Here is a 14,804-nt window from a genome sequence, read left to right on the forward strand (position 1 = left end):
ATTTTTTGAGCATTATGCTTGAACTTACAAATAACAATTTTTCTATTTTCATTTCTTTTACATATGCTAATTAGAATTCTACCATAAAGAACTTCCCCTCTTTTCATTTATTTCAGTACAAACGCATGGATTTTTTATTCTATTCTACCAGCAATAATCCATTACTATATAATTATTTATTCTGTGGCTCAAATTGTCCTACACTTGGCCACTGAAACTTTCTTCAAACTGGTTCCTTTATTCTTCAGACATGTTTTATTTTTTGAGCACTTTACTCAAAGCTGGACACTCTTGTTCTTACACATTCTATTCTATTTTGGGTTACAGAGTTTCCTGGTATACAAATAAGTTATTAACCCACACCGAGTGGGACTCCACAAAAATTCCTAATCAATACCATATTTATTATTGTCAAAATCACATTCCTCCCATCCTATACTTGTTCTGTTGATTTTTGTAACTCAAATACATAACTGTACATTTCTCTTAAATTTCTTCATGATACATTTGGCCCACTGACTAAGCTCATGACATAAAATTCGTAGTCATCTCAGTTTCAAGCCACCAGCAAAGTCATAGATAGTCTCTGTGTCTTTACATAAGTCACCAATTCAAATATTCAACAGGTCAAGCGCTAAGATGCAACTCCATGGCAGGCATTTGTCCAAGTATTCCCTGAGTCCATTACATGTAAGCAACCTGCCAGGTACTGGGAACAGAAAGTCAAATATACTACATTCCATGCCCAGTGGAAGCTCGTCTGGTAAGGAAGACAAACATACTGACAAAACATGATACAGGTTGAGTATCCTTTATTCAAAGATGCTTAGGATCAGAAGTATTTTGAATTTTGTATTTTTCCAGATTTGGAATATCTGCATACATATGATGTGTCTTGGTCCTGAGTTCAAACACAAAATTCATTTATGCTTCATATACACATACACAGCCTGAAGATAATTTTATATAACATTTTTAATAATTTTGCGTAAGAAACAAGGTCCCAAGATATATAATTGTACACTTTTGGCATCATGTCAGCATCAAATTTTCAGATTCTGAAGGATTTCAGATTTTGGATTTTTGGATTAGGAATGTTCAACCTATATACTGAATAATAGAAGAAAGAACCAAAAATCTATCCATTCTACACTTATTTGGGGGATATTTAGCAGAATGTGTCAAGGTCATCTAGGAAGCAATGATGACTTTCCAAAGGGCTGGTATTTGAGTTGTATTTTGAAAGTAAATAGAAGTAAATTGAATGAAGAAAGAGAGAAGAATGTTAGAGAAGAACAGCACTTGGAGTCAGAACATCATAGTAGTTAAAAACATAGCTTCCCAGAGTACTAGACCTGTGTTTGAAATTTCTGCTCTTCCACCTGCCTGGCCTCAGACAAACTGTCACTTAACCTACCTAAAACTTTACCCCAACAACCTATATGAAGAGCATGTGTAGGAACAGGGAAAAAAATCTGGAACCACCACATCCCCACACAAACTGAAAGCACAGGAACACAGGCTTAATGCTTACTGCATAGCTCACTGACAGGTAAGAACAGGTAGAGATGTACTGAAATGCAGCAGATAAATCTACTGTCAATGTACTTCTGCAGAAATGCTACAGAATGGTGAAAAACAAGACCAAAGCAACGAGTAGACAAAATTAACATGTTTCTTCAAAGTATCAGGCTGATAGCTAGAAAGAGGAGACTCTACAAAGAAAAAAGAGGTTATTTTTATACAAGATGGATATATTAATGACCATTTAATATGTCTGCTACCATAGGATATTAAAGGCCTGTATATAATTTATTGTTATTACTTGGGAACACAGGCACTGGTGAAAATACAACTCAACAATAGGGGCAAAATACAGAAAAGATATGGAGAAAAGTTCTAAAAGGAAAAAATGGAATAGTAAGTTGTTTTCATTAATGGTGTTATAACTAGTTAAAAATTATAAAAAATTTTAAAATGTACTTACTACAAGATTGTATTCTTGAAATTCCATTTCCAGCTCCATGCAAGCTTGAGTCAAAACTCTGACTGTTCCGCACGGTGACTGGAGAACTAACATTGCTACTAACAGCAGTAGTACTTGGCATCCGGGCTAGATTAGGCATACTTCTTCGGAGCTTATCTGGAAGAGAAAAGCATTTTACTAATTTTAAAATAACAAATGCTATTCCAACTAAAAAAAAAAAAAAAAATTGTTTTCAAAAATAAGCAAATAAAAACCATATTTGCTCAATAACAAATAAAAAAGCATCATGTGCATAATGAACAAGCTAACAGAGAATTAGAGAATTAACCTCTTCTACAGGAAAGCATACTCTCCAATCAGAATTCCACCAAATCACTTGTCAAAAGAAAATAAGTGTCCTATAAAACAAGATGGTACCTAATCAGATACTGTTTGTTCCTAGTCAATAAGTAGATGAAACTATGTCACATAAGGTTTGAAAACAATCTTACAGCTATTTAATTTTTAAAAATGTAGAAGTTACAAGCTTATTTGAAAACCTAGGAGAGTCAAAAACAACACTTGCCAAATTTTTTGTCAACGTATCAAAATGGAACGCATTAGTGAAATTCCAATGTGAGATATCTTTAGAGATCCACTCATTACACAAATATGACCACATCAACTTCTGGGAATGCCAACTCTCCTCAGGACACCAACAAATGTTTACATACAAGAAAAAGACCAAGAGAGAGCTTGGGTCTCTTTCTCCTTGCCATGTGCATCTTCGGCCACCAAGAGGCAGCAGAGCCACACATAGATCTCAACCTGGCTGAGATTTGAAAAAAGCAAAATGACCAACTCTCAAAGGCAGTTGTTTCTTTATTAATATACAACCCCATCCAAATCCTTTCCATAGACTTAGTTTCCCCAGAAGATGCACTTTATTAAAAATATTCCATCCTCATCCAAAGAAAAGAGCTAAGTCCCTTCACCTACAATTTTTTTCTCATGATGATAAAAAAATACTACATATCAAATATACTTAAGAAGTGCCTACAGTTGGTTGTGGTTCAGTGGTAGAGCACTTGCCTAGCATGTATGCAGAACTGGGTTCAATCCTCAGAATCACATTAAAAAAATAAATAAAGGTATTGTGTCCATCTACAACAACAACAAAAATACATATAAAGAGGACTTTTTAAATGTCAGAATAAATGTATCCACTACGACAAATGTGACTTAAGCAAGCATTTCTTTAGAAAATATTTTTAGGAGAGGCTGATCTATGGTCGTCGGGCTTTGAGTGAATAGAAAATAGATATTTGAAAAACTAATGTGTAAATAATTAGATACTGTTATTTTAATAACTATCATGGATAATGGTATAGAACATTTGTAAGCAGTTTAGAATAAATGAGTTATATTGTTTTATACAATGTTATACAAATAAACTGTTCCGTATTGACCAAAAAAAAAAAAAAAAATACAACCCCCCTGCCCAAGATTACAGTGCCTATATAGATCACTCAAACTCAGAGAACAAACAGTATATATGAACTCCAAGCCAAACCCTGTTCAAGTACAAAACTGGATTCATTTCTTTCTTCCCTTCACACATTTTTCTTCTACATTACTAAGAGTTTCCCAAAATCCATCTTCCCTCTCCACCCTAGACTCCAAGTCCTGTCCATTATGCCTAACATTTAGTGAATTTTCCATTGCCACTAGTTCAAATGAGACTAAATTACTTTTGCTCCATATTTTTAAACAGCAAGAACAAAGAGGGAAGAAGTAATTATACAGAAACTGAGGTTCTAATTCTTAAATTTATAATACTTTTAAAATTTCTCTCCTCTACTAAAAGTTAAGAGTATTTAGAAATACTGAAATAGTATGATAATAAATAGTTGTATATTTTCTAGCTGGATCTACTGGTTGTTTTCACTTTGCCATGTTTAATTCATCTTCACATATACATTTGTTTGCTTTAGTTAAACAATATAAAACTGCAGGCATCTTGACACTTTATATATATATGAATCTCCTAAGAATAAGATAATTCTAGAGAACCACAATATTTCCATCAAATACAAGCAAAATACCATCATAACCCATACACAAAAATTTCCAAACATCAAGAAAGTCCTTAAATTTTCCCGCCCAAACCACAATCTAGTCAACAAGGTTTACACATTATACTTTGTTATATCTCCAATCTTAATTCAGATGCATCAGTTTTCAAAATCAATCTTTACTAACTTTTAAGTACAAACTCGATCTCTCAAGTCTAGAATCCTGAAATATGCCCTTAAAATTAAAGCCTTCCAAATATAAATATTAGGATACCATGCCTCTTGGAGCTAAGCTGTGAACTCCAGGCTGCGCTAGAGGATCTGGAAATGAGGTTCACTTCGCTGTCAAACAACTTAGAATGTATTAATAATCACACACACTTTAAAGTTCAGGGAATCAAAAGCAATGCTCTGGTTTTTATCTTCCCAAGAAATCAACAATCTAATCTTCAAGGACTGAGACGCAGCAGGAAATTGGAGGAACAGACCAAAGAAAGAATTCAAATGAGTTTGCTCACAGTCAAGGAGCAGCAAGATTCACCACTCCATGGAACAAAGACTCAGGAATGTTTTGGAATTAAGGAGAGACTCAGTTACCTACCAAGCAGTCAGCCCCAGTCTTTCAGTCAACACAGGGCCCAGGGGAGGTGGGCTACACTATCAACAACCACATCATGCCACTAATCACCCTGCTATACCTTAGAGTACAGGAAGGCTGGCAATGAACCTACAAGGGTTAGTTATTTTTGATATCTGAAAAACTATTCCAAATATGCTCCTTTTAATTCTATGACTCATAGAAATACACTGAGAACTACATAAGAGCTATAAAAGCAATAAATATAAAAATATATTTCTACCTTATTTTCAATTTATTGAAATGCTAATAATTGTCTTCTATCAATATTATTTTAGTAATTTAGAAAGCCACTGGATAAATCAGTTTTAAAGTTACTATCTTTATTTCATAATTTGGTTGAAATAATATCTGTGAAAACAAATGAAGGCTCAGATATCTAAGCCATATGTTTTTAAAAGTTTAAAAAGGGTGGGTGGAAAGGGAGGCCAATTTTATTCAGCACATCCAAACCAGACAACCCAACATGCATTATTTAATCTATTCCTTATAATATATTCAGGTTGGAAGAATATATACCAGATGATATGATGTAAAATTATAGCTGTTTTCTGAGAGACAGATATTATCATGTCCACATTTTATGGCTAAGGAAACCAAAGCTTAGAGGCTTGAAAAACCTGGACATAGAAGGGCCAAATGGGAAGGATGGGACTGGGACTCAGGGCCTACTGGACTGCAAAGACTCTGCTCTCAACCAGTGAACTTCTCAGTCAGAAGTGGTCTCCAGAAAACTACCTCTGTCTTCCAATTTCCTTTGTATGCAGAAACCAGACTAGTTAAGAAACATAAAACTACTACTAAGAGACCCTGAACTGTAGCTTGTCTCCCAGCTCCTATGAGGAGTTATTTCAAGGTAATCTAATGCTTTTCAAAATGGTGTTTTAATGAAAGCAGATACCACTTTTCTAAGGTGCAACAAACAGTGGCATAGAGGAAAACGACCCCACTGATAATACTAACCAAGACGCAGAGCTCCCATCTGCCCGACTCTACCAAATGTTCTGCCACATCTGACTGAAAAGTCTCAGAGCTGTAACTCCAGGCACTTCGTCTCTCGCTTCTGATAAACACTGTCCTTCTAGTATTATGAATTTTTACTTTTTAGCCACTATGACATTCCTTAGCTAACATTCCTTTAAATTTGAAATTGGAAGACACAGCAAATTATGACCAAACTTTTAAAGGATCTCTTGATTAGCAAAATGATACAAATAGAGAGGAAGAAAACATAAAAACTAAAAATGTACTACCAGGTGATCACTAATATAATGTGTATTTGCCCTAGCAATATTTTTAAATACCATTTGATCACTTTGAGAAATGATGCAATATAATAATTAAGGGTGATAACTGTTTAATACAAATATTTTAAGTGGTTTGTTTCTCCATATTGCATGATATTTGCATGTGAGGATTAGTACAAAACACACCAGAATTAGAATATTGCATGACTACTCTCCCTATAGTTCTTGGAAGTCAAGAAGTCCAACTCCAGAGAGTAGGAGCAAAGATGAGAGATGAAGAAAACAAACGACAACAACAACAAAAAAATACATGAAAGAATAACACATACTCCAACCTACCACGTTGACATTAGAAGAGCTTAATTTCCAACTACCATGAAAATATGAACCTCCATAATCCTACATATATATATTGATTCTAGATGTTAAGAAATCAAAATGCATCCAAACTTCCCCAAAATCTGGATACAAAAGCAGAGTCTGCTCTGAGCATCATCGTCCACACTTTCACCATTACTCTGGGCTAGGAAGAGGCACTGGAGGGTGTGTGAAAGGTGAAGAACAGCAGGCTCGAGCATGATGAACTCCTGGGCTTGGTCAGCCCTGCCTGTCCAATAGCTGGACAAGCAACAACATGAAGATGCTCCACATTTGTAACTCATCTTGAGCCAATGACATCAGGGTAGTTTTCATGAACCCATCGATCTATGAATCTGGGACACACAATCAGAAAGAACTTCTGGTCAACTGGGAATATAAATTTAGACCAAACTGATAAGGTCTTCAATATGCACTTAAATCTGGGAAACACTTGCCACTCATTCCATATTGACCATAAAGCCCAACCTACCTCCATTGGTCCTATTTGGTTGCTGATCTGGAGTTTGGGCTTGAGGTGAATAATACGGTTGCTGCTGGTAATTATTTGAAGGAAAATACTGGGAACTGGGGCTCTTCCTACAATCCCGAATGCTGGAGAAAGTCTGTGAGTGGGGAATGCCTCTTTGGAAAGGTGAACATCTTGGAAGACGGGGCTGAGGTGGTGGCAAATGATCAAATTCTTCTTCGTCCTCCACACTGTATCGATCATACTCTTGATCACTACATGTCCCTTTTTTTCCGGAACTTAGTGACACACTGGAACTATGTCTCGACACAGATGCTGAAGTGGAAGCATAATCCTGCCTGAGACCTATAATACAACAACAAATGCTATTATCTTATGATTTCAATCTAGCTAATAAATTATAATTAATGAAATATATGAAAATTTGTACCAGAAATTATTCAAATACAGACTCATTATCTTTTTCTTAGTTAACCAAATCCCCCCAAACACATATACTTACCAAAGAGATATCTAATACTAGAAAATTCAGTGTTGCAAAAAAGACTGCCCCAATTCCAGTGAAGATTAAATACACCTTATGGCTCCATAAGTATCTCTCAATTTCCCCAAATGACCCCTTTTCAAATCTGGGAATATTTAAGAAATAAAATTCAGGAAAAAAAGTTTCATCATCATTCATTTTCTTTAAGTTAGAAGAACTAAAATAGTCAAACCTCTGCCCAGGAAAGAAATCAGTCTGCTCCTGACAGCCAACTTTCAAAGTCGAAGGGAAAGTTTAAAATCCAAGGCACACATATTTTCTAACGAGGTCATTGCTCTTTTATTCTTTTTAGTTACTAATATTATCTCTTTCAAAGCACACTGATGCTTCAGCACTTCAGTAGTTTTAGGTCATCGTGCATGATAACCATCTAGAAATGCTCAAACTGCCAGTTGTTCATGATTTAACTCATACCATTTTTTTAAAGCAGTCTATCTCTGACAAAAGTTCTGACACTGACATCTAATCTTTTAGGCATATTTTTTAAATGAGTATTTAAATTCACTGCTAATAATGATATAAAATAATTACCTTTCCCCTCAAAATGTATCTTATTAAATCCTGCATAAGCATTACCATGTTTCCCATAGTAGCCATGATTAATTCTGAAAGCAGGAAACTGGTATGCTTAAATGACACTTGGCTGTTTCTGTTAGCCTGAAAAGACAACCTCAAAACAAGTTTAGCCCAGTTCTGTGATCTAGATCTTATTGTGCCCTTTGATACTATCAATGCCTTTGAAGAGGTTCACACTGAGACTGTTATAATTTTATTGCAGAACTAGTGATAAACGGTCCCATTTCAAATGATCTATTCTTTGATATTGAAATGTATCAATGTATTTTTAATTTTATGTTTAAGATACCTGTAGAGAAAGATCAGTGCAATAGAGAAGGGGGAGAGAGGAGGAGAGGAAAGGAAAAAGTACTGGGGACTGAATTAGAGCAAATGCTTTCATGATGTTGTCAAAATGAATTCTAATGTTATGTATAACTAAAAAGAACTAATTAAAAAAACTTGAAATAATAAAAAAGGATAACTGTAGACACACATGCAGTATTAGGAAATAATAATTGTATGCTTTACCCATTTTCCCCAGTGGTAACACTTTGCAAAATTACTGAACAGCATAATTACCAAGGTATCAACAGTGATACAATCTTCCCATCTTATTCAGATTTTCTCAGTTTATTCATGTATGTATGTATATATGTTAGAATTAGGTTCTTTACAGTTTTATGACATATAGCCTTATATATCCACCAGTCAAAATAATGAACAGTTTCAATATGAGAAAAATTCCTTGTTTTCCCTTTTGTAATCAAGTCTCCTCCCCCTCCCGAGATCCCACACCTCATTTTAATCCCCAGCAACAAATCCGTTCTCACTTCCAAAATTTTGCCATTTCAGAATGTCATATAAGTGGAATTATACAATATGCCATCTCTTGAAATCATCTTTTTCCCCTCAGGATGATTCCCTGAAGCTCCATCCAAGATGCAGTATCAATAATACCTTTTTATCACTGAATAGTATTCCATGTTATGGATATACCACCATTTGTTTAACCATTCACCTACTGAAGGGCATCTAAGTGAATTTCAAGTTGGAGTTATTGCAAATAAAGCTGATAGAAATATTCATTTGCAGGATTTTGTATAAACACAAATCTTTACTGCTCTGGAATAAATGCTCAAGAGGGCAGTCTACTGAGCCAAGGAAGGGGTAAGCTGCATGTTTTGTTTCTTAGGTAACTGCCAACCTGTTTTCATAGAGGTCATACCAGCAACATCCATATATCAGTGTACCTAGGTACAAGTATGCCTAACTCCCATGATGCTCTTATGAATGGAAAAAGCACCAAACAGCTTCACTTACAATGAAGGAAGATACATGAGAATGATCCAAATTTCTTTCCCATTACCTGGGGAATAGTGCTTTAACTTCCCCCACCACTTGTATTTCAAGTGGAAACCTCACTTTCCTAATTTAAAACACACACACACACACACACACACACACACACACACACACAAAAAAAAAAAAAACATACTTTCTTCTTGCAGACGAGCCATAATCTGAACATCAGTAAGGTCCTGTAATTTATATCCCATGGAGATAGAATCATCTTCCAGTTCTGAAGTACTCAGCTCACTATCAATAGATGACTGGGGACTAAGAGGGGAGCCCCTGGAGTTATAACCTAAAACAAAGGAAATATGCTCGTTATTTAAAGAACTGATATCCATAACTATATGCTTTATAGTTAATATATAATAGCAAAGTTTTCCTGTTTCCAAAACATCACAAAAATAAATGAGCAACACATCACCATATAATGGTCAGACAGTAAACACATCTTCACTTATTCATAATTTATATATAATAAAACCATGTGACTACTGTTCCTCAAATTCAAGTTTAAAAAAAAAAAAGCCAGTCTGCACTGCCTACTAAAAAATGTGAAGATGATACATTTCAAGTTACATTTTTTGTGGCACTGGAAAGCAAACCCAGGGCTTTGCACATGAGGGCAAGTGGTCTAGACCACTGGGCCACACAATCCAATCTGTAGTGTGTTTTTTTTAATCATAGTAAAAAACCCACCAACACTAATATCTAAAGGTATTATATGAAAATACATATTTATGTACACTTTTCAATTAATAATCATACATGTTTCTTACAGTAATTGCCTATGTAATTTCTATTTAAAATTTAATCTGGCCCACTCTTAAATGGGTCTACATGGTAGTACCAAAAATGGGAAATATAACACATAAAAGGCACACATAAATAGAAACATATACAAACGCCTCATAATATATACCAGTGAGTAGTCACAGTAGACTTACAGCCACCCACTAAAGTGAAAAAAGCAAATGGCTTGAGATACAAGAACCAAAGAAGAAGGGACCCAAATGGAAGAAAGCTGTAGGAATGGAACACACCAAAGGCAAGACAAACAAGGAAAGGTGAGACCTCACCTTATAAAAACAGCAAGCACTGTAGCTATTTTTTCCACCTAGCCCCAGTTAAAAAAATAAATAAATAAAAAATAAAAAGCTATCAGAAAAAAAAAAGATATATAAAGACATGTAATCTTGGAAAATTGAATCATTATAAAAAACTACCCAAGCTGTGTTTGACAACTACATGTGTGCTTTTGCTAAAAAGGGAAGACAGTCTCCTACTCATAATTGAGATCAGTGCTGTGAGAGTACATGTTAATGCTAGTCCTTTCTATACTGAAATAAGGATGCAGCAAAACTCTCCATTATAACAAGATTACCCTCAAGCTTTTCAGTGAAAGATGAACGTTTGAGTTTAATGACTGAATTGCAAAGCAAGCAGCTAGTCAAGAAGTTGAAATATTACCTGTTCTTTCAGGTGTTAGTATTGCTTTATTTGAGGTTTTAGAGAAGCTGGGAGTATTAATGCCATTGCTATAAGGGCTGAGTCTTGCAACAGGACTATAAGGAAAAGCCAGTGAGGCCGTTGAAGAGAAGAGACTCCGCCATCGGCTAGCTGTCACAGAAGCAAAAATAGCAGCAGTTAGCTATATGTAAGCAGATGTCGATTTGTCAGAAGGAAAACAGGAAGAGATTTTTTTAAAAGGAAGAAAAACAAATCAACTTTTCATAAGAATATCTTAAATGACTTTTCATTTATCCAAGGGAAAAAATATGCAAAAATAAGCAATTTGTGAATTAAGGACCCATTTATACAACCACTAAGAAAGCAACTTATTCTTGCTTGGATTAAAGTCAATGCCTTCATGAAACAAAATTTGAGTTTCTACATTAGAAACATTTTCCATTTCTGAATAAAGATTTAAGTTTTATAACATAAAAAAGTTCAGTGTCAAAAGAAAAAAATTTTTAAAAACGTGCAGACTTTTAAAAACTGTGCAAAATGTTCATAATATTAACCATTCACAGTCCTATTTTTTTAGTTAATTTTCAATAAATACCAGAAAATGTTGATCAAAAAATATTTTATGGAAATTTGTACTTAGGAGTAACTTAAAATGACTGACTTGTGCTTTCAAATGACCTTGACCAAAAAAAAAAAAAAAAGTTAATGAAAAAATGACCAACACACTAGCATAGCAGAAGGGCACTACACCAAAACAGAGTCATAGCTATTTAAATGACAGCCTAGAGACTATTGGTGATTGTTTGGATTTTATTTTAAAAGATTTTGCAAGTTTTCTGCATGGCATGTACATTTTTAAAAAATTTTTAAAGTGAGATTATCTATAATATTACTTTAATACTATTTTGATATTGAATTAAAATTTTAAAAAGGAATTATACTTACAATGGGCAGAGGATATAATTCTTAAATTATCTCATCTATCCTAGTTTATTTTTCCCTCCAAAAAGTTAGCATTCCCCTGTAATCTCTAAATTCCAGGACCATGAAAAAGATCTGAAATTGTAAAATCTTAAGTAAATGACACTGGACACATCATTTACTGTCTCTTCACAAGGTACAAATCACTGTTAGAATGTTTCCTAAAAAGTAATCATTTAGACATCTACTATGCAGGACAGCAGGAAATACAGTAAATGTATATATAAATTAGGTTAAACTTCGCTTTAAGCAACAACTTGGTTTATATTTATTGGAAATATGACAAAACTTGAAGAAACAAGCATAAAATGAACTGCTTCGAAAAGCATTCCCCAAGTCCCTTCTAATGAGCGATGTTAATGAGCAGTCCCACAGCTGAGAAGTACTTGAAAATGGGTAGAGGGATGGGGAGAAATCGTAGGATGTACAGAGTGAAGAAAATAATCAGCTCCCAAACTGAAATTCTTCAGAGCCTTGTAAAATCCCATCAAGGTTACTTAAAATAGCAGAACATTTCCTTTTGCTTCAGCAAGAACTCTTAAGGGAAGTACCATCACATTCCAATAATTACACTGAAAAAATCTTTTCCTTATGTAGGTGAAAGAAGTAGGCAGGGATGCTTTCAGAATCCACATTTCATTAAGGAGACACAGCCACGAAGCCTGGTTCTCAATAGACACCAGACATTTACGACACTTATCCATCCATAATTTATTGTGCTTAAGCAACTCTTCCCACTCTGAGCCACAGCAGACGTGCACTCCCAGTCCCTTAATTCTACATAGGTCAGCTGGACCAGGAAATACATTGCAAAATAGGGGTTAATACGCAACACACACTAGGTAACTGTTTTTGTATCCTCAATTTCCATTATTCAAAGTCTCTCATTAAATATTCTATATTAAAAAAGAAAGGTCAATAGTTCTTTGTGGCTGCTAACTTGCTTAACAGATGATGTTATTTTACACCAGTTTGATTGCTGGCCAGGCAAATTACAGTGACTGTGTGTTCTCACCCACAGATGCAGTGAACAACACATCACAAGTAAACAGCATTCATTATTCTGCACAATAACTACTGTGACCCAGCCTCCCTGCACAATGACACAGTTATTGTGGCTGTGACAGCAAGATCCCAACTAAGAACACAATTAGCATCTATTGCAAGAAAGAATGTTCTACATTGTTCCTCAGCATTGAGGTTTAAAGAAGAGGGAGGAGAGTTATTGTAGAGGCAAGCTCACAAAACAACCATGCTCTATGAGCGCCCAAGCTTGTAGTGGAGGAGGAGGGGGGAGAGAAGCGGAAGCATGTACATCCTCCTCACTCTTGACTATGAGGCTAAAGAATCATAACAGAAATTACTTTTATAAAGAACAAGATGAAATAATTTTTAAATGTAGTTTTATCTTTTACATTAATTTAACAAATTTTATTTTCACATAAAGATGTTAAATTATTTGAGAGACTCAAAGATGATCAAAATAACCATAGAAAGAGCCAAGCTTGCCAAAGGAGAAAATAGGTAAACTACTGAACACTATTAATGAAATTCTCCTATATTCCTCCAAAGCTCTATTTATAAGACAAACTGGAAATGGCATGGATTTTTTTTTTTTTATTTATTTGCACACAGTTGGGTCCTAAAATGATGATGCACTAAGTAAAGTTATCATACTTGGCAAGATTTTCTTTCCCAAAGGGCTTAAGATAAACTGTCTCCCAGCACACTGAACAACTGCATGCTCTGAGTTCTACTGCAAGTTCCTTAAGCCTCTCGCCACCTCTCTCCATGTTACCACTACCTGCTCTTCAACAAACTGCACCAACACAGGCAGCAAAGCTGCCTTGGCCAGACTGAGTGATCCCACCACCAAAGCTGTCATCAATCATCACTTTAACTGTGCTGCTCTCATCCATTCAAGTACACAGTGGCTTCTCATTCATCCTAAGATCTTAATGGTACTTCAGATCATCTCACTATTGCCCTTATCTACTGCTATGCGTCTCATGCCCACCTCCAGAGGGTTTCTGAAACTACCTTGTTAAGAATACAATCTTGGGCTGGAGATGTAGCTTGCCCACTAAGTGGCAGAGCACTTGCCTATCATGCATAAGGCCTTGGTGCCGCAGTACCACCAAACAACAAAAAAATCACTACTTTTACTGATTAGACTTGCTACTGTCTCCTTGCCTGATAAGCATTTTCCACCAAAATGAATAGAGTATGGTACTAAGTTACAGAATGAAAATTCATCTTTGTGCAAAAAAAAAAAAAAAAACCAGAGTGCTTAATGGTCTACGTATTTAGTTTCTTTCCATCTTCAAAGTTGCCTAACAAATTATAACATTCGTGTATTTTTGTTCATCATCGTATGTCATTAAACTATGAAAAACCCTTAAATGTGATAAATGACATGAAGAAAGTCATAAGAATAGAGGGAATAGGACAGGTTTAAGAACCTGAAGCTCTTTAATTACCCCCATATTCTGTGACAACCAAAAAGTTCCCAGAAACATTACTTTCTACCAGTCCTTGATCATCTTTGCCTAGATTCACAGTAAATACAAAAAAAAGCAGGTGGAGTGGCACACACCTGCAATCCCAGCAAGAGAAGGCTGTGGCAGGAGGATCCCAAGTTTGAGGCTAACCTCAGCAACTTAGCAAGACCCTGTCTCCAAATATAAAAAAAATTTGAAAAGAACTAGAACTAGGAATGTAGTTCAGTGGTAAAGTGCCCAATGCCCAGTGCAAATACCCTGCCCAAAAAAAAAAAAAAACAAACAGAACCATTCAAATTTTGTTGAATATATATGTATTTGCACATAATCAAAGTCAAACTGAAGTGATAGGAATTAACTAATATAAAAAACATTAATTTATCAATTAAAAATTTAGCAATAATGGACTAACCTTTTGAGGGTTAAACTAAAAACAAAAATAAAGCGACATTTTAATATATTCTGTAGACATTAGTGATAACTCTCAAAAGTTTAGTACATTAAACTAAAAACAAAAATAAAGCAACATTTTAATATAACTTGCAGACAAATCATTTTTACATGTTTTCTCATTACAGAAATAGTTCAGTCCTAGCACACCTTGACACATAGTGCATACTCAATAAAT

The 14,804-nt window shown here is 35.0% G+C and overlaps 1 protein-coding gene across 4 annotated transcripts in view; it reads right to left on the bottom strand.

Moving 5' to 3' along the window:
• SLAIN1 (SLAIN motif family member 1) overlaps positions 1-14,804 on the bottom strand; it is a 57,415-nt gene that overhangs the window by 9,147 nt on the left and 33,464 nt on the right. For 3 of the 4 annotated variants that reach the window (XM_079136689.1, XM_079136690.1, XM_079136687.1), the window contains exons 3-6: positions 10,695-10,844; positions 9,370-9,519; positions 6,776-7,117; positions 1,988-2,143 (exon numbers count right to left, since the gene is read on the bottom strand). In XM_079136689.1, coding sequence (XP_078992815.1) covers positions 1,988-2,143; positions 6,776-7,117; positions 9,370-9,519; positions 10,695-10,844 — 798 coding nt within the window. The remainder of the gene's footprint in view (positions 1-1,987; positions 2,144-6,775; positions 7,118-9,369; positions 9,520-10,694; positions 10,845-14,804) is intronic. The other variant, XM_079136688.1, reaches the window with a different exon arrangement.

This window comes from Sciurus vulgaris (genome assembly GCF_902686455.1).
Source record: "Sciurus vulgaris genome assembly, chromosome: 4".
Classification (NCBI taxonomy): Eukaryota; Metazoa; Chordata; class Mammalia; order Rodentia; family Sciuridae; genus Sciurus; species Sciurus vulgaris.